General features: G+C 35.6%; 1 protein-coding gene across 7 annotated transcripts in view; it reads right to left on the reverse strand.

Annotated features, from left to right (window-relative positions):
• FTO (FTO alpha-ketoglutarate dependent dioxygenase) overlaps positions 1-20,542 on the reverse strand; it is a 230,151-nt gene that overhangs the window by 163,119 nt on the left and 46,490 nt on the right. For all 7 annotated transcript variants that reach the window (XM_085071847.1, XM_085071849.1, XM_085071852.1 and 4 more), the window contains 4 exons: positions 12,762-12,905; positions 7,089-7,168; positions 6,619-6,762; positions 631-750 (listed from right to left, as the gene is read on the reverse strand). In XM_085071847.1, the coding sequence (XP_084927973.1) occupies positions 631-750; positions 6,619-6,762; positions 7,089-7,168; positions 12,762-12,905 (488 nt within the window). The remainder of the gene's footprint in view (positions 1-630; positions 751-6,618; positions 6,763-7,088; positions 7,169-12,761; positions 12,906-20,542) is intronic.

The following is a 20,542-nucleotide window of genomic DNA, read 5'->3' on the forward strand; positions in this document are numbered from 1 at the left end:
CACAGCCTGTCACCTGAGGCTCCACATGGACAGCAGCAACAGGAAAACAGTGTTTACCACCGAATCCATTTTCAAGGGATGCACAATTTACTTTCAAGGACACGAAAACCATTTATTACATTTATTCTTGAAACTAATCCTCTCCTGCTGGTTCTAGCTGTGGTGTAAGTGTGCAGGTGGACCACAGACAGCAGCACTTCCAGATCACCAGTTTTGTTCTCAGCTTTCCTCAGATGCATGCACCATAGCTGTCATTAGCAGAGCTGTCTATTTGGGTGCTGTACAAACAAATTGACAATGCACAGCATTTGTGTGGTATAATATATGGCTGTCATCTTATGAGGCTCTAAAAGGCTCATATGAGGCTTTTATGAGGCTTTCAAACTTTAAAAACAAGCAAAGTCAAGAACTAACTAAAATCCTGGGGTTTTGGATCTGATTTTGCTCACATTTTTTCTTGCTACTGGGGGATAAAAGTAAGAGGAGACAGTGAAGGGCTGACATTGATTCTGCTTCTCATATGTTCTGAATAAAGTCTAAAACCCATTACTACAGCACAATTAAAAACATAATTGTGAGTGCTCTCAGAATTAAGCCCTAGAGGCTTTAGACTTTAAAACTAGTACTTACCATAATCTCCATTTTTCTCCAGAATTCTTCCAATTTAGCCATAGGCTTAAGCCACCAATCAGTGCACTTCAAATACCTCTTGCCTTGGAACCAAAACTGCCTAAGCCACTCAAATTCAACCTGCAAGATAAAAACATATGGCACCATAAACATCCACGGTCATTATCTGGGGCAGGAATGGGGTAATGCAAGAATCCAGCTATACCTGAAGTCTCATGGAAAAAGAGACGGTTACCAAAGTAGTCATTTCTAAACACACCCTTACACCCAGCTGTTTATTTCTATTCCACATCAATTTGTGACCTGAGCTACTCTCTTCAAACCCAGAGAAAAACTCAACTCTCTTTTGCTTTCTTCTTTCTGTTTTTTCACATGTGGTATGTGTACAACAAACATTAAAAATTCCAGTTTACTCACAATGCAGTCAAATATGCACCAACTCTGGCTTATTGTGATTAACATTGTGGGTTTCAAATTCTTTCAGTCATAAAAGATTGAAAAAACTTGCAGTAATAACATTGCTAGACTGCAGCCCAGTTGCTATGGAATGAGAAGGTGGCACTACAAGGAATCACAGCCTCTCATCCCTTACCAGACATCCCAGTTTCCAGAGATGCTGCTTTTCTTTAACAGTAATCCATAGTTTTGGTCTTTAGAATTCCGTATTTATCTTTGTTGTGGTAGTTATGTTTCACACTGAGTTCAAAGCTGCTTTAATCATTATTTGTACCACAAAGAAGATTTGTTTATCCCTGCTGAACTCTGAAGATGCAAACAAAGACAACCTACCAAGGTGAAAGAATAAAGAAAACTGCCCAAAGCTGTCACTTTCCTTTCCCATAAGAGAAAACTGAACAGCTACAGAAACCTGAAAGTGGTCCAGTTAACATTAACTAAAGGTTTGGTCAATATATTAAAGATTACAATAAAAAAATACTTAAATTTTCAGTGTATAAAAAGAGTATTAGAGCAAATTTTTGTTAGTAAAATATAACATGATTAGTTGGCAGACAGATCATAAAATGTTTTTTAAAACACCTAACTGTGAGCCAGTGACTTTTTAGCACAGAAGTTTGACAACATCCTTCCTAAAAAAAAAGCTGAAGGCAACTTTGCTTCTTCTATAATATTGAGACATGAAGGATTCAGTTATGGTTTCCTAAAAAAAATTAAAAATCAGAATATGCAGTTTGGGGAAAGCTGAGCATATCATTATTCAACTTGAGTTTTAAGAAGCTTTTTTTCCCTCTCTCTCCGCTTCATTTTGCATTATTTGGCCTCTAACACATCTGGCAAACAGGTTCCATGAAATTAATCACAAGGTCACTAATCAATGAAAAAAAAAATTATTAAAATCAATGTTAAAATATGACTTATCATAAATATATTTCAGTCAATCTGATTTTTGACTAGTCATATTGATTTGTTACAATAATCCATGTAATTTTACTCTGATTGAAGTCTGGCACATTGGCCAAAATTTAAATGTATCTTGATCTCATACAGAATATACATAATTTGACATAAAAGAGCTTTTTAGGTGTAAGACAAAGTCTAGCAACAAGCCAATACATGCTCTGCAGGATGAGCTGGTCTCATCAGAGGTCAGTGTGTACCTAATTGCAACAAGAGGCTGTTTAATGATGTGGACTGCCATCTAACACAGCTATCAAACTCTGATCTGCAGTCACCTCGCAGAATCTCTTTAGCTTGGTTTATATAATTGGATTTGGAGAGAAAAAAAAAGTTTCACCCTCCAAGGAGGCCACCAAGCTGCTTGGCAAGTGACTGCTCTGAACTATGATCTCTGAACAGATAACTGTTGATTCTGAGAAAGAAAATTATCCTGGTAATGCAAAGGTGACATGATTTCTCTCCTGTAATATCTTTTTCTGTAGCAGAATTCACTCCTCTTGGCTTGTCTCCTTCCACACACAAGAGAAGCTGTCCTAGTGAAAAACCCTCCACACTAAATACTGGAGAGACACAAAAAGCTCATTTCTAGCCCTGGTGGAAAGGAAGTTACAGAACATTCATCTTTGTGACAAAACTCTCAGGTTAGCAGCTCTTGCTTAGGATTTTGTCAAAGAGTTTTTATTTGGAGACTCCCAAATATAAGATCTAACTTTAGTTGTCATTAGAAAGCATTTTATATGACTGAAGAGGACAAAGCTTAAACTTATTTATGTATAAAAATATGTAGGCTGAGTGTCTGAGGAATAATTTTCATCTTCTACTTGATTTTCATTTATGACATATATCCATGCAACTAAGCTCAGAATCAGGTCTCCTATGTCTAATCTCAACATATTTTCAAGTTGTCCTTTCAGCAATGATTAAAGGCCAATTTTAGGTCATTGTCAATACTGGGTAGTAAAAGGCCAACAGCAGCATTTGACATTTTGTGAGGCAATGCTCCTCAGTCAATTATTTAAGAGTACTGGTTATTAAATGCCACACATATAGGTGATCTATATTTTCTCTCTGCCATACTAGTTAGCCACCAACCATGCTGTCAGCTCACTGTAATGTGCTAAAACATATTAACCTTCCTTTGGCTGCTACACCTTTCCCTTTCTCATCAGTGACCTCAGTGTCTAACACCACACCCCTTCAACTCAGTCCAGGCTTTCTTCCTCCCCATGCATTCTCCAACCTCAATTTATCTACTGCTGCCATAAAAACAGATTTGCTGTACGCAAAAGTGACTCTACCTCACAAGCAACAGGGCAACCAATTCAGTCTCTAGTTTTAATCATGGTAATCAGGATCTGATTATCACAGCTGAGCAAATACCCTCATGAGAACAAACCCCTACTGTACAAACTTGAGTACTTACTTTGAAACCTGCCATATTTTCAACACAATCCCTAGATACTAAGAAGACTTCCTTTTAGTGTTTTACTACACTGGGAACATCTGAATATTAGTTTGGTGTCAGCAAATACAGAAGCCTTGAACGTGCCTCACACCAACATGAACTATTAGCAGATTTTGCATTAGTCAGCAAAAGAAATTGTCTTTGAAATGTGAAGAACAGACTGGTGAAGATCTTTCCTGTGGATTTATTTTTATATGGATGAGCATAGACATGATCTCTCCAGCAGTATTTAGTTACTTTCAAAAGAATTTAGTTGCCAATGGTTTTCTCAAGTACCCTGTAGCTGTTTGGATGTACTCAGCCACTGCATGTGTTTTGGAAAGCCAAGGAGGATAAAAGCAGTAATAGAAGCAAGAGGTTCCCATTCAGAGAATTGTGCAAGGTGACTTCTTTTGGGATAAATTCTCCCTGACCCATCAACAATCTGACTGTGACTGGGTTGTTATCAGGCTATTGCACTCCACAGCCGCCAGGTAACTACATCTGCTCACCCTGCTACAGCCCTGCCACTGAAGTATTTGTTCAGACTGCAAGCCCATGAGCTACTCAGACAAGCAGCATGTGAACACCCTTAATTAAGGTTATCTTTACTTACAACTACAAAGTACACACTGGGAGAGAAGTGACTCACACATCTAACACACAGCACACACCTTGCAATTACTCAGATATTCCTTTGAAGGCTGTTTTAGTGAGGGAGACCATGACAACAAAGCTAGGTTTAGAGAAATATTAAACTTCCACCTGGCTGCCCGCTAGTGATGCTAAAATCCTCCTCAGGTTAGCATCTCACTTTTTCAACAGGAATACTTCTGTCAAGACATCCAAGACAGGGCCCTGACAAATGAACTCTGGGAAATCTAACATCAAGTAAGGACATCCCCCAGATACTCTTTTAGAGGTTTCTCTGCCCACCACAAAACTGGAAAAAAACCTAAGTCTCCACCTATGCTTCAGATCCTCAGTTCAAACGCACTTTATCAGCACAGCAAGTCAATTTTCCTGCCCAGGAGTACAAAAGTGAAGGCACAGAATCATTCCTCATTCTTTCAGACTCACTCTTAGGCTTTTTCCCTTGAGCAGACACAGATAATTCATCCAGGCTTCATTTGGCAGAGCAGTTAATTTCAGCACAGACTGTGAATCTGCTAAACTACTATATTTTAGCTTGGTACTGCAATGGTTTTGTTCTGGTTAATGTTCTGATGACTGCTTCTGAGGTACCAATAAGGGAGTAAAAAGAATGAACACATAGCATTTCAGGAAGAATCAAGAATGGCTGCATCTGTTTATAAGAGTTAAACTGAAGAACCTCTGTTATGACAATATTTAAAAATAAAATACATCAGTATTATCACCTCTAGATACCATCTCATTTCAAACTCATGATCTTTGGTCCAGAGGAAGAGAAAAAAAAAACACAAGGAGGTTTACAAATAGCACAGAAAGCTGTTTGTCAGAAATACACAGACAAAATTGGGAAATTGGGTGGCAGTTTTCCATTAATCCTATATTTGGCTTTTTGTGCTATTTTGATTTTGCATTAAAAATTGCTAACAAACTAAGATAGTGAAATGGAAGACTCATTTTCATCAATAAGCAGTTTTATTCTTTAAAGAAACAAAACAGTCTCTTGTTTTTCCACCTGCCTGATAATGTTTGAACCTAAAATCTGTATTAGTGCCTGAAAAAAAAAAGATTTATCATACAGAATGAAAGAAGGAAGGAAGCTTTTATATGCAAGAGAAGTTGCATTAGCTTCACAGGTCTTTATATTTTCAGCTCAGTGATGTTTGAAAAAGAAATAGGCATTTACCACAGAGATAAGCCTCTAGAAATTTTGTCTACTTGTGCAGCAATAAATGAAATTTAAGTAGCACTCTAACAGCAAGGGAAGACATGACCTTGGGATAAAAAATATAAAAAAAAAGAATAGTAAAATTGGTGGATTGGTAGTCTCCTTTCAAATTAAATATAGATCCAATGTGTCTACCAAGTCTAAGTGCACAATATGTACAAGTTAAACAAGGATTGCTGTTACAGTATATCCCATATGTGTAACAGGAAACATCCCTGTATGTCACATTGCAAAATTATTCAGGTGACTGCAAACACCAGGGGCTACTCTCTCACCTGATGTAAACAGCACATGGCTTTGATGTTAAAGGACCCGTGCAAATTTACACCAGCTGTGCCTGTGGCCCTTGCTGTGCAAACCACATATGCGTGTAGTTTTATGGACTGAGCCTGATTAATGTTTTGTAAACCCCTGCATGCATCAGACTTCTTTCAATTGCCCTAGGAGCTGTTTTGGTAAAAGTCAAGGGCGCAGATCTTTTTCCAACACTATGCTCCATTTTACCAACTGTAAACACAGTACAGATAAAAATGTGTTCTACAAAGTCTTAGTAACACTACGCAACATCATATTCCTCAGCAGACAGCAATTTAAACATTTTACACGAATTCTAATTTGAGTGAAAATGACCTATGTACAACTTCTAATTTATCTTTATCTAATTTAGCAGAAACACTGCAGAGCTCCAAGCAACAAAGCACTGCCAGCTTCAGTGGAATCCTGTCAAAGTGCATTAATACACTTGCATCTTTAGTAGCACTAAATGACCTGCTTAAATATGTTCCTCACAATTATTTCCATTGTATGTTCTTCAGAACATACTTTAGAGGCTAAACTCACAATTGTGCTGCCTCTGGCATTCTGCAAAAACCTGGTTCAACACAAACCAGGGAGCACCAACTGAAAAGTTTTACTTGCTCTTTCACTCTAATCCTCTAATCCCTTCTCTCTCTTTCCCTTCTTTTAGATAAGTGCTAGAGTAGTCTGTCCACCACACTGTCAGTTCTGGTGGAATATTTTGTGAAACTTCTCTCACTTTACCAGCAGAGGGATCTTAAGAAGGAAAAATGAAAACTTCCACAATAATCCCAATCAATGTACCCAAGGAAAAAAATCGTAAAAGCTACATTGGAAACTTGTACAGAGCAATGCCTTGTAAGCAGCTGAACACACTTAATTGCCATTAACTCCATGAGGAGACTGCGCTGCTCAGACCTGGCTGAAGCATTTTCAGAGCAGATCATCTCACCTCATTATGTATTTCTTCTACTTGCTTCACAACTGCAGCTTCCAGTGATTTCAAAGACAAAGCCATTGAATCAGAATCAGTCTGTAAATTCTGGAGTGCCAGCTCACATTGTCCAAGTATGTATTCCAATGTTCCTCTTGAACACTATAAAGATACAATAAACATTTACATATAGCCACCTCAGAAAATATGTATTTCTCAACTATTTTTCATCAGCAATCCATGAGGTGTGGTGCAGAACATTCTCAATTCACACCTGATAAACCTACCTGGGAGTTTAGGCCAACTACCAATACAGAACCAAGTGTATCTCAATCAAAAATAAACAATAGCAGCTGTTAAAGAAAACATTTTGGTTCACAAGCATCATGTGAAGCACAATTCTGGATTAGAAACCATGGTGCTGCATATATGGCACCAGGATATTGGTTTGATAGGGAACCAAACAGTGAAACATTTTTGATACTTACATCTGCCACCCTGTGAGTTGAGCTGAATCGAGGTGACAAACCAGCCAGAACACAGTGCTGATGTGTCATATTGAGGTCATCTAGGGACAGATTAGAAAACAAAAGTTAATCTGGTTGAATATGAATTAAGAACACTACTTTTTTTGCTTTAATGCTTAGAGAATTCATTCATATAGCTCTAATATTTTGCCAAGCACAATAAATACTCACTATCCTAGAGTCAGCAGTACTTCAACTACACTAGTTCTTTCCCAATTTGTACAGTTTAGAAGTGGCATTTTCCCCACCTCTTATGAGGAAAGTTCAACTAAACAAATTAATTTCTCCAAAGCTGAGGATCTACAGACTACTCGGAAGCTACAGTCTTTCCCAAAAATCACTAAAAAATACTGAAATTTGAAAAAAAAGTAAGAACCCCAGTACACACATATTACTTCATCTTTTTATCTGACACTCAAATCTCCTCAAAAAACTGTCTCCAAAGTAACTTTTTTATGATTTACTTGTAGCCTGCCAAAGAGCTGACATGGACTCCAGTTCATAAACTGGCAAACAAACAACCCCACAAACCCTGGAGATTGGCACCTGTTTTGTTACCATCAAGAATTCCATCAAAATTATAGTAGCTGAAGAACACCTGAAATGTAACAAATCAGCACTTTTAAGGAGACTGACTCCCCTGGAAAAGTTCAGACTAGATCTAATAACAACACTCACTTTTACGTTAAAAACCATTCATGAAGTGCTTTCAATTCAAATGTTTTGTTGTTAAAATTAGGCTGCTCTCTCAACTTCAATAAGACATTCAGGAAAATCTATCAAAAATTTATGTAAAATCACTCCTAGGATACAGTTTTGTATGGCATAGAAAGAGATTTAAAAAATCATACAAAACTAGGGTCACCAAGCAAAAGTTAATCAATGACAAAATTAGAAGAGAACAGGAACAGAGACCTATAAAGATGTCAGTGAACTGGGAGTTTGTATTTTTAATAAGATTCATTCTTTTAGGGAACCAGCATGATGAGAAATTATCAGGCTTCACATAAACATTGCTTCCTTTAAGAGATCAGTATGTGCAAACCTGAAGCCTGATCTCTCAAATTACTACTAATTTCTGAAAACACTCTTCTGACCATAATAATGAGACCATCATATCAAAAAGAATATAGCGTGTGAGGCTTAGTGGTATCCTTTCTTACCGGAAAAAATATATGGTTTAAAACTTCTACTTTGCCTTGCAGCAAGCCTGAAACTTTAAAATTGAGAAAAGTCTATTAAATAAGAAATCAGAAAAATTACTTAATTTATCCTAGTTGTTCAATTTTCTTTTTATAAATTCTACAAGCAACTATTAATATATTCAAGACAGGGGATAGCATCATAAACTTGAAAAAAACACAAAAATAAAAATAAAAAATATAATTTATACAAGAAGGAGCAGATAGGTGATATAAAATAGGATTGAATTTGCACTGAGATGGGTTAGATGGGAGGTTTATTTTGATACATTTATTTGTTTGCATGAGGTTTGCAGATAGCTACAGCTGAAAAGCTTGAGAAGATGCTACAAAACAAACACTGCAGGTATATCAACAAAAGCACCAGGAAGGCACATCTCCTTCCCTAAGAAATTATGGGTCAATGGAATACTCCTTTCCTAACAGAAAGCTAGATGATCTTTCCCTAATTAAGAAATATTTTTAGTTTTTGAACAGGAATACCATGCAAAACCAAAACAGAATTAATTAAAAGTCTAAAAAATTTTAAAATATGAACTAAAAAATATGTCTGAGATTTATCAAACTTCATGATCAAAGTTTGGTAATGACAAATACATTTCTGGAGTGCTAAGTCTTAACAGTAGGGAATACACCATTTAGATTAAATGTGGACTCAAAAAAAAGGGGGGATTTAAAAAACTCCAACACATTCAAGATGCTAGAGAGCAAAGAGGGTTCAAGTTCGTTTGTGAAAATGGAAGCAGATTAAATATCTAGAAATAGTTTAATGAGTCACTATATACATGTGGAAGTGTTTCCATTAAATACTTATCTTTAACCACAGGCCAACCTCTGCAATGTGCGCAACCTTCTTCTGGTTGGTTATGAAAATAATTTTTTGATGCTTCTCAAACTATAATTTGCTGGGGGTGGGGAGTGGTATAAGATTCAAAGTTCATCTTCATGCTGTTTTAAAACCCTAACCTTCAAGCAAGAGCTTGATCTATGGGAAACAGCTGCAGAAAAGTAAATCTGCCTTTGAAAGAGTCCAGAATGTACTTTTGTTAAGTATGTTTTGAAGTCATGGTAGGAAAATTAGTGAAAATTGTAAATCTGCTTGCAAATCTGGTCATGTCTAACTCAAAGATTAGGGGGAAAATTCCAATTTAATAGTGGGACCATGACAAGCCTAGTTAAGCATGCTCTAGGACAGAGCAGATGGGGCCCTTTGCTCACCTCCACGCGCTTTGGATTTATTGCATGCACCCAACACGTTTCATATTAGACACCCCTTGACTGTGTACTTGAGACAGCAGGGTTCAGTGTGCACTTCCTCTGCAGACCAATATATTATTCTAAATTGAGCTAAAGTGTTTCCGCTTCATGAGTGATATAAAGTTTAGATTTGAATTTTTAGGCAGCAGACTTGCAGCCATTGAATTTTTTTGCATATGAGGAAAAGCCTAAAAAGAATTATTAAAAAAAAAATCTTAGTGAAAGTAATTTTGAGTTTTTGTTGGTTTTGCTTAAACAAATGCATTTATATTATTGTAATAGCTTAATAGAAGAATGGATTTGATCCCCTTATGTTTAGTATTAACATACATTTAAATTATGGCTCGTGATTTCATTTGAAGAGGGCTGCTGAGAAGGAAGATGTAAATTTAAAGACATTTTACTAGATTTCTCCCCAGAATAACAAAAACCATTTATAGAGTCAATGAAGAGAGGAACAGAAACATTATTAAATGTCTACTAGAAATGCTAAAAAAACCCCTGTCTTTCTCGTTACTTTGCTATACCCATTGATCTTGAGTTATAAGTTACTGTAATTGCACATTACTATTAGAAATTTCCAGTTACCACACTTTCATATATAAGATTTGTGTGTACCATAGGAAATACTCGTGGTATTACAGGTACAGGAATTGATAGGACCTGACTTTTAAATTATACGCAACATATTGAATGCGATGTTTCAGCGTTTTACAACATTCACATAAAGCAGTAACACTACACCATTCCAACTGGAAGAACAGATCTACAGATAGGCTGAGTTTTGTGCTGGAGTGGATGAGTCAGTGGTGATCAGAACCAATCCTACCAGCCCTATCCATCAATCCCTGGACATGAACAACCAGCAGCTGCAGGACTCCTAATGCTCTATTTTCTAGATGTCCTGCATACCCCTGCCACTGCTTTTACCATAATGCCAGAATAAGGACTCTGCTTACTGAAATGAGGTTCTGGAATATATTGTGTGTAAATGCATAAGACAATTGGATCTATGTTTTCTCTTTATTGTAAAGTTTCTTTTTTTTTACAGAGTTTTCATATTTTATGTTTTAGATCGCACCCTCAAGATGCCTCCTCTTAAAAGTTAGTGCAAAAAATCAGAACAGTTAAAAAACCACACTAAAATTATGTACGTCCATTTATATTGTCTTTCACTCCAAGTCAAAATGATAAAGGCAGTTCTGCGACACAAAGAAACCTAATAAAAGGGCCATTTTGAGAATATCCACTAAGACTATTTAGAAGAGTAATTTTTTTTTTCAACTAGTTGAAAAGAAATACAAAGACTATGGAAATGCAGAAGATATTAACAAAACACCTGGCCCACAGAGCTCAAATCTGTAGCTCTTCAAAAGTATTAATAAGAAAGTGATTTACACATCATCTTCATAAGACTGTTTAATATATCCTTTGTTTCCATCTAAACATGCTCATGATGTTACTCATTAAATAAACTAACTTTCTGATCTACCCTTTATATAGAACCCCTGAAAATACTTTAGTTACTATATAAATTCCACTAGGGAATAAAAAACACCCTTATGATCTGGTAACTCAATCAACTACAATCTACAGTATTTTGCAATAAAAATACTAAAGTTAGTCCCCTTCTTTTATTAAACAGCTTCAGAATCTGTTGGCCAGCATAGCTCTATCTGCTCAAAGTTTCCATTTAGGAAGGATAATAAGTTCACTTGATGCCCTAAATGCTATTGCACAAAAATAAATTACTAATAACCTTTCTAGGAATGTTTAGCTGCCACTTCACTTTCATTGTCCCTCTTTCCCTCTAGGCTTCTACTTTATACCCCTACAAACACAGGAAGGGGAGGCACATCCAGACCATTATGCCAAAGGATCTCACATCTCAACACTTGATCTTTTCATGTCTGAACATACTTCAGAGCACAGTCAGTCCAGTACCTTTACACAAGGTACTTCCCTGATGACAGCGCACCAGACTTGATAACTAAGAGCAAGTACATGGTTTTTATGATGGCTTGTAAATGTATTGGTTTTGGTACATAAACTGTAACAGGTAAAGTTCAAAAGACTGTTCTGCCCATGGAGTTGGGAGTGTGACAGGTCATTGTAGGAACATTCCACAGAATATGCCTTCCAAGTCACAAACACATAAGCAGGAAGCTCTGCAAGTGCTCTTGGTCCACAAAGATGATGTCTCTCAAGCAAAGATGCTAAACAGGCAAACATCATGTTGTCAGAGGCCTTGTTCTTGTTTTTGCGTGATCTATAACTAAATATATTTAAACAAAAATGATAACCAAAAGAAACATGAGGCAAAAGAGAAAGCAACAGATTTTGTGTCAACAAACCTTAGCAACAGTTCTCGCTTCGTTTCTTTCAATGGATAAACCTTAGAACATGGGCTCAGCTGCTCAAGCAAATTAACTCAATTTAATTTTCTTTTTTTAATCCTCTATGCTTGAGACATTGAGACTCATTCTTGGAGTAAGACAGCTCTGTTCATTATGATCTTAGTATAATCCCACTACTAGAAAATAGCATGTTTGAATACAGAAATGGAAAAGTGTAACAGAAGGAGAGAAGTGTCTGTGTAAAACTGGTGACTAATAAAATATCCACAGATTGGCATAATGATTCAAACCTCAAGAACCATGGTGCCAGAAAGCTTTAACATATTCATTCACAGCTTACATAATACAGGGGCCATTGATAAGCCAAGCTGAAGAACAGAAATTTATCTGTTGAACATAAAAGATGCAGATGCTCACTGTTACTTGGAAAAACTGCATTAAGAATAGAAAGGGCATCTAGGAATACAAGGATGGGACAGATACAGCACAACATGTTGCAAGATCTGGGGAAATTCTGGTTCTGGCCTGAAGCCTGACTTGGACTAGTAATTCTGACTGCATAACACACAGAAAAGGTGAAAAAAAGACTACTTCTTTCTTAGCTGTGAAGTGAGAGAAATATTAAGGGAAAAAAGTTCCTCAAAATACTCTGGAAGCAGGCAGAGAAGGAGGAATTTATTATATGCTCCAGCCAGATTGCATGTCTTTCTAAATAAGGAAAGCCTCAACTGTAAGGAAGGTATGGTCACTTATTTTGACGTAAATGTAATTTTCTCTATTTTCAACAAAAATTCAACTTCTTAGTCCTTGAAAATTACCAAGCATCAAGTAGATGTCTCCTTGGTGAAGTGGGATTGCTAATCCAGGTGTCTCTATGTCCCATGCTACCTTCAAGCCTACGTGCCAAACAGCTGGGTCTCTTCCCATCACTTCTTGCTTACTGCTTTCTTCTACAGCTGGATCTTAAGAGAGAAAGAGACCACAAAAATGAGAGAACAGGTAAGAGTCATACACACAAAATCTGGTTTAGACTTAAAGATATAACATATTGGTACAATCTTAATAGCCTTAAAGATTCTATAATCTCCATTTACTATAATCACCATCTCCAAATTCAAAAGTAGGCAATAGGTAAAAAACAAAGCCATAAGAGATCAAGAATTTTTTTGCAACCAGCTTCACCAAGATGAAAAGTTTCTGTTAACTACCAAGTGAAGGCTAATCAAGTTAAGGCTTGTAATGGACTCAAGGCTTTCTGAAATTCTCAAGCACATGTAAGCAGAGTTTAAGTTAATCTTCACTCAATTTAATTTTTTCATTACTAAAACTATAAGCATGGGGAAAAAAGTTTAAAAATGCAGCAATATTGATATAACAATAGATAACTTCTGAAAGAATTTCATTATAAACTGGCAAAGCACTTCATTAACAACTTCATTTGGTTACGTACTGGCAACTTCATCAAATCATAAACTGAGGCAAAGTAAGGTGAAACAGTGGTTACAAAACACAGTCTAGACCAACAAAGTTGAGCAAATCTTGGAATCATCTCTGTCATTCTTTTCTCAAAATTACTAGTCAAACATGCCAGATAACATGTGCAAGAGCCAATGAAGCTTCAATACATTTGTCACAACACTTTTCTTATCATTATGCAACATGAATGTGTTGAGCTTGGGGAAAAAATAATCCACTGCATAGAAATAGTATTTAGAGCCTAATCCCTCAGAACTATTTTCATAAGCTTACTTCACTGCAGTATAAATTGAAAGATACAGTCAGCATTTATAACAAGGTATTTGGGAGCTATGGTATAACGGTTTTACAGCTAAAGTAACAGAGCATTTTGACAGAGGGAGGATGAAGTTTTAATAAGCAGTTGGCACAGAACAGCAATGAACAGTTAGAAATTAACTATGTACCATGCCCAATTCTTGCTTTCAACTAGTACCTGTCCATTTCACTGTCCACTTGAAATGTGCTTTCATATAATAATTTTTAAAACCTTTGTCTTAATTTAATTCTAGAAGAAAATTAAAGACTTATAGTTCTTATTATAGTAAGCACACACAAAATGTGATCACAAACTCACACTTCCAAAATATTCATGTCACTAATCTCACATGGTTATTGCACATGGCTACTGAAGGGGGCAGCCTTTAGAAAATTAAGACAATTTATTAACTATTTTGTCAGTTAAATATTATCAAAATTCAGGAAGCAGAGAGACAAAGCATATTAAAGAGCCAACTTAAAAAGTTCTTAAGTGAAAATTCTTCAGTACATTCAGTCCCCAAGTTCTCTTCTTGCGCTGCTACAGTTCTCATCTCAGCTGAAGCTCTGGCTTGGGAGCACCTCTAGCTCTTCCATCAAGGAGCACACAAATGAGAAAGCAAGAGCTAGCAAATACTCACAAAAATCAATACTAAACTCTTCAAGGGGCTTTCATATTTTCTACCCTGTTCAGATAAATTGTAACTTAATTTAAGAAAAATGTTTTCTGAAAACTGCAAATAGGATGACTTTCAAGGCATTTTTAATGCAATACATCATGGATATTATAAAAAGAAGTAACCTTTCTGGGTTAACTCTCTCTGTTATGCTGCTTTCCCATTCACTTTGGCAGCAGCACTGTTCACAATATGGCACCAATAAAATATAGAACTACAATCAGAGACAGCAATTTCAATCAAAGTTTCCTGGGGTCTCCTCATAAATCCAGCACCTTTGGAATGTGCTCGTTAAAATGACTTATTTTTTGCAGTTTGATAAATTTTTTATTGCTTAAGTACTGAGTTCAAATACAGCTCACAGTCTCCTTTCTCTACATTCTCAATTATTGCACCTTATAATTATCAGCAGCAATTGAAACTGATTTCTCCTACCATGTTATTTTGGTAACAAATGGAAGCAAGCTGCTACTTGCTTTTAAACGCAAGCTACCCTGAAAGTGAGAGCAAGGAAAAAAAGACACCTTAACATTTGTGGCATATCCCCAGGTAGCACTGACAAACTTTTACATAAAACAAAGTTGTTATTAAATTCTCTATGACACCTCAAGCATGACTGAATGTTGTATATTTATTGATATAATTACAGCTCCCCTTGAAGTGAAAACATGTGGATGCATCTAAATCATAAGTATTTGAGAATAAATCATGTGGATCTTGCACATACCCATCACCTTAAGAACACAAACTTATTTTGTAGTAAGCCATACAGAAATGGTCAAATATACAAGTATTCAATGGAAGTATAACAAAACTATGTGCAGGTCTGAATTCTGGTCAGCAGAGATTTACAGACTTGGGCCTGCAAGAAACCTTTATGCTGGTATCCCAAATAAAATGGTGCAATGAAGTAAAGAGCTTACCACAACATAACAACAATATCTCATCAAACCTGTAATTATGGTAGAACCATGAAAGAGAGAATGTAGCTGCAGAAAATTGGCCATAACATTATGCTGTTAACTAGACAGCTCAAATTTCAGAGATGTTCCAGCGCTAAGATCTGATCTTATCAGCTTTGGGTCATGGTTAGTTTCAGAACAATATGAAACTTGCTTTCCTGGAACTACTTTGGTTATTGTTCCACAGCACAGAAAGTAGAAGTAGCTTTGAAAGGTTTCTTTGCTATTTGGCTTCAAAATCTTCCAGAGTTTGAGACTTTTTTGATGCTCTGAAACCTAAATGATCTCTGTTCAAGTCAAACTGTAATGCCAAATTATATCCTCAATGTAATCTTACACAGGATTTCTTAAGACAACAGAATTGCTGCCAACATATTTCAAAGAACAAGGGCTGTAAGCATTTACTTTGTCATTAAATCCAACTGACCATTGTTATATTATTTCTTTACAGATTGATTCTTTCAGAATGTAAAAGAATTTCAGCACATATTCCTCAATTAAACAAATATATAAATTATCAGTGTCTTTCAAAAGCAATTTATGTATGTTATGTGCAAGAAGTGAAAGAAGCAGAGCATGCTTTGCTTCTCAGCAGCTGATGGAAAAGAGTAAGTATCTACCTCATTACTGAAAAGCCATTGTGCAAGAGGTTAAATTCTACTAACATTTAAAATTTTCTTGCAACTGACATTCACAAAACCAAAAATCACAAGATTTTCCGACCAATGCTCTTATCAATTCCTGTTTAAAATGCTGTATCCAAATATATCAGGAACAAATGCACTAAAATACAAGCAAAGAACATTCTGTCATCTCCTCATTTCTGAAGGAGAGGCTGTATTTGATCAAATCAGTGAGAATGTGTTTAAAAGAAACCCCACAACCCCCAGCAGTTTATTCAAGTGATGATTTCTTTATACACAACAGGGATTCAAATCTATTATTGTGAAAGTAAGTGGATCACTAAAAGTTTGTGACTCAGAACAGAATTCCAACTGGCCAGACCCTACAAGTTAGAGCTGTCACCATTTCATCCACTTACTCATTTCTTTAAAAGTAATATAAAATTTTCTACTTACCATTTCTGTTATTTCAACAAGCAATATTTCTATTATATTATTGACATCAGAAATTATTGTAGTCCTGCAAAAAGAACATCTACTCCATGACTTTCATCCATTAAGCAGTACCTAAAGAGGGCTTTGGTCAAACACAAAGTTAGACTGACTTCAATTCTGAACAACTTCTGTAGTTTCAGGATTTTTTAACATGGTGAGGAAACACATCTGTAGTGCATCTCAATTATTTTTATTCCCAATTTAATGAAATAGCCATCTTTAGGCTAAGTGCCAGGACATTGCTCCTAACTTCACAGAGAAAATCAGCATTTTATAAAAGAAACAAGGACAAAAGGTCCTTCAAGATTAGTTATCACTGCAACTACCATTAAGTTTGTTAAACCTATTACTGTAACCTTGTCAGCAGGCAGAACCAGTTGTTTAGAAGTTCAAGAGTTAAAGAGCAAGTAGGCCTTACAGCATGAAGACAAACTAGATATGGTAAAGAATCTAGAGAAAACTACTTAACTAATCTCTAACAGAGTCTATGGGAAATCCAGGTAAGAGAAAGATGGACAAATTTCAAGTGGTTATATTTTTTTCCATCTCCTCTAGTTAGTAACTGAAACAAGTCTCTACTTCAAAGAAGATCTTTAGAACCAAGAAGTGCTCTGCTAAGAGTAATAAAACTTCCTACAAAACTTACAATGACCTGAGGGAAAGCTGGTCATTAGGAACTTTTCATGGACAAAATCCAATTTTTGAAAATGCCCTTATTCTGCTGGATTGCAATTCACTTTTATAACTGCAGCAGGAAATAAATATGGGTTATTAGGTTACTATATTAAAATCCTGGTCAATTTTTTTACCTTCATGCTCTCAGATGATATGATATTTGTAAGCTAATGTGTTTAAAAATGCTGAACTGGACAAAATTTGAAATTCTTGTTTCTTGATAAATTCTGAAAATTAAATTAATTCCAAATAGTGTAAGTGTCAATATAATTGAAGGCACATTCTGCAACCCATTCAGTTCTGCATATGCACCCTGACTACCACTCATGCACTTCCATGCAGCAAACAAACTAAAAAGAAACCTCTCAAATTTTTATGAGGCTCTATTCTCATCACTTGACAACCTATTCTTAACCTAATGTGTTGTAAGTAAAAGCATCAAGCAAAATGTTTACCTTATTTTGTTGTTAGAAATCTACATCATTTGAAGTTGCTTTGAAACAGTTTTACACTGGAAACAAGAAAACAAACACTGATACCAATTAGAATATCAGCTTGTTCCAATATATTTATGGTGATGTCTAAATTTCTTTCCTGGCATATTGAAAACTGCTTCTACTCCAATTAATACTGATCAAAGTTTCAAACATGAAATTTTCATTATGGCATCAATGAACAAATGAACAAGAAAGCAGCTTGTTTCAATTACAGTAGTATCTGTTTTAATGCTATTTAATCCAGTAAGTAGGTACAAAACAAACAATGATATAAAAATGTAAATTAAAGTATAAAGAAAACCATATAACCTGACTTGTGCATCTCCAAACAGTCTGACAGAGCTGCCATAGCTCAGTTAAGACTGCTTGACTCCAAGGGCTGCTGCTGCTCAAAATCTGACAAGCTGGGGACTCTGCACTTGCAGCAGGGTGGATCAGTACCAGCCATGGAGCTCTGGAGCCTGAGCATCCACAGACCCTCAGTGGTTGGAGTACCTCAGAGACCAGCGAGGATTTGAGGAATTGAGAGCTGACAAAACAAACGTGCAAGACCTGGCAGAAAAGAGAATCAAGCCAATTCCAGCAAAAATCAACGTGCTTAATTTGTGTTTGCATTGTCCACAGAATCAGTGTTTTCTCCCAGAAAATTACTAATCCAGCTCATCAACATCTTCTAAGGAAAAACAACTCCATCAGAAAAATTCTGACCATATCTACTCTTTTTATTATGTATTTGGTAATGATTCTGTGATAGTCTTTTTACACTACATTGAGAAATCAATGCTAACTCAATACTAAATGAATTAATGGAGAAAGTACTAATCAAATATATTGGCATAAAAAGTAAGGAAAATAAGTCAAGATATGATTCTACAAAGATATAACAATATTCTTTAAAAAGATCCTGAGATCCTCATGTTTCACAGTTATGGAGACCTGGTAAGAGATACGGGAAATATTGAAAGTCTTTGTGAACTGCAGAAACCATCAAAACATTGAAATTATATACAACTGGAAAGAATAATAATATAAACACTGATGAGCTTATCACCACCATCACTGGAAATCGGTAAACAGAAAACCAGAAGAGAAAAACACAATCCATTTCCCTAAAATCAAATCCTCTTGGACATGCTGGGTACAAAATTTTAATGCATACAGATATTTACTGTCATTTCAGTTCCAAAACCATATTCCTAAACTATAAACAGGATCCATTTCCTCCAATTTATGAATAAATTGCTTTAGGGATATCCAATGACAGCCACACCCTGAGCACAGAGATGGGAGTGAACTGCTTGCACATAGAGCTGTGCTGCAGGACATTTCTCCATGATGCTCCAGAGCCACGACAGGCACCTGAAACTCCCTCTAAAGCTCAAGAACCCAACTTGAGCAATGCAAAACCAGAAAAATTTTATGTAGTGTCTTTTAAATTTTTTTTAATGTAAATGATAGAACAGTCAATTTATGTACTAGAAAGTACATAAATGTACTATCCTGGTTTCTTTGTTTTCATGTCTATTTCAAAACCGTTCAGAAAAAAATACTAACTCGTAATTGTAAGCGTATTTATGAAAAAATATTGTACTCAGCAAAAACATTAATTTTACTTAGATAACAAAATAATTTTTAATCTAAATATATAAAATATTTATTTATACCCACATCAATCAAATCTACAGAATTTGCAGTGGTTTTAAAACACCATAATTTTTACCTATTTAACTTGCTAAATAAAAGAAACAAAATCAACAGATGAGTTAGGAATAACATAGCAGCTTTCATTTTTGTTAATTTATAGCTCTCTGAACTTAAAGGGACTCACTTTTTTCCCCCCTCCATAAGCAAACTTTATGCTAAAGTAAAAAGGTTTTAAGTATATTATAGTAAATCCTCATACACAGTATTATTACTTCAACTTCATGTTTAGGTTTCCTAAACTTAAAATCCTACTGAAAAAATATTTATCTACAGTGCAACTGGAAAAAAACCCAAGACATCTACTAGACACCATTGACAAATAGGATAGAAAAAAGTTCATGAAGAAAATTACACTTTTACCAGTCAGGAAATCTTTTCTATTTAGTTTGCTAAGCCAGCCAATGTTTTATATCCAGGAAAATATAAATATTATGACTTCAGCTGTACCTTGAGTAACAAAGTGACCCAGTTTCAAAATTAATAACAAAACCAATAAGAGAATGCACGTGGGAATATAAACTATTATTTTTAAATCACAGTCTTTAGTCAAAACCTACTGAAGTCAACATGAATTCTTCCCATGTAGTAAAGCAAACATCACAGGTGTTTTGGAAAAAGAAAAAATTCATTGTGAATTCTAAAACATAACAGAACATTTGCAGATTCAAATCAAAGTGTCTAAATGCTAATCTTATGTTTGCAAAACTATGTCATTAAAAAAAAATCCAAGCTTTTGTTCAAGCATTGTTAGGAACAAAACAAACAAAAAATCTTCATATTGGCTCTTAAAAGAGATAAAAAAGAGGACAGGTACTTTAAACTAAAAATGAAATATTTAATGGCACTTCAACTGCCCTTCTACCAACACCCCCCCCCCCCAAAATATTGTACACAAATGGTTTTAAAATAAGCAAGAGCCTGCAAAGCCTGTCAGACAACAGTTCTTTTAATGCAAAGTGTCCACTTTTCCCAGCTAGAGAAATGTTGGCAAATCCTCCATAAAACACACATTAACACTGCAGCATGCCTAGACAAAATGCATATACTTCTAAGTAAATACAGTAATACTTTTATCCAAAACTAAGTGAAAATGATCTTTCCAAGGAAAGTAGTAGAACCAGCATAAAGCAAAGCAAGTCTGTTTATGATAAATAATACCATACAAATGGTGATCACAACTACAGTGAAACATT

Source organism: Lichenostomus cassidix, chromosome 11 (genome assembly GCF_008360975.1).
Source record: "Lichenostomus cassidix isolate B80296 chromosome 11, HeHo_3.0, whole genome shotgun sequence".
NCBI lineage: Eukaryota > Metazoa > Chordata > Aves > Passeriformes > Meliphagidae > Lichenostomus > Lichenostomus cassidix.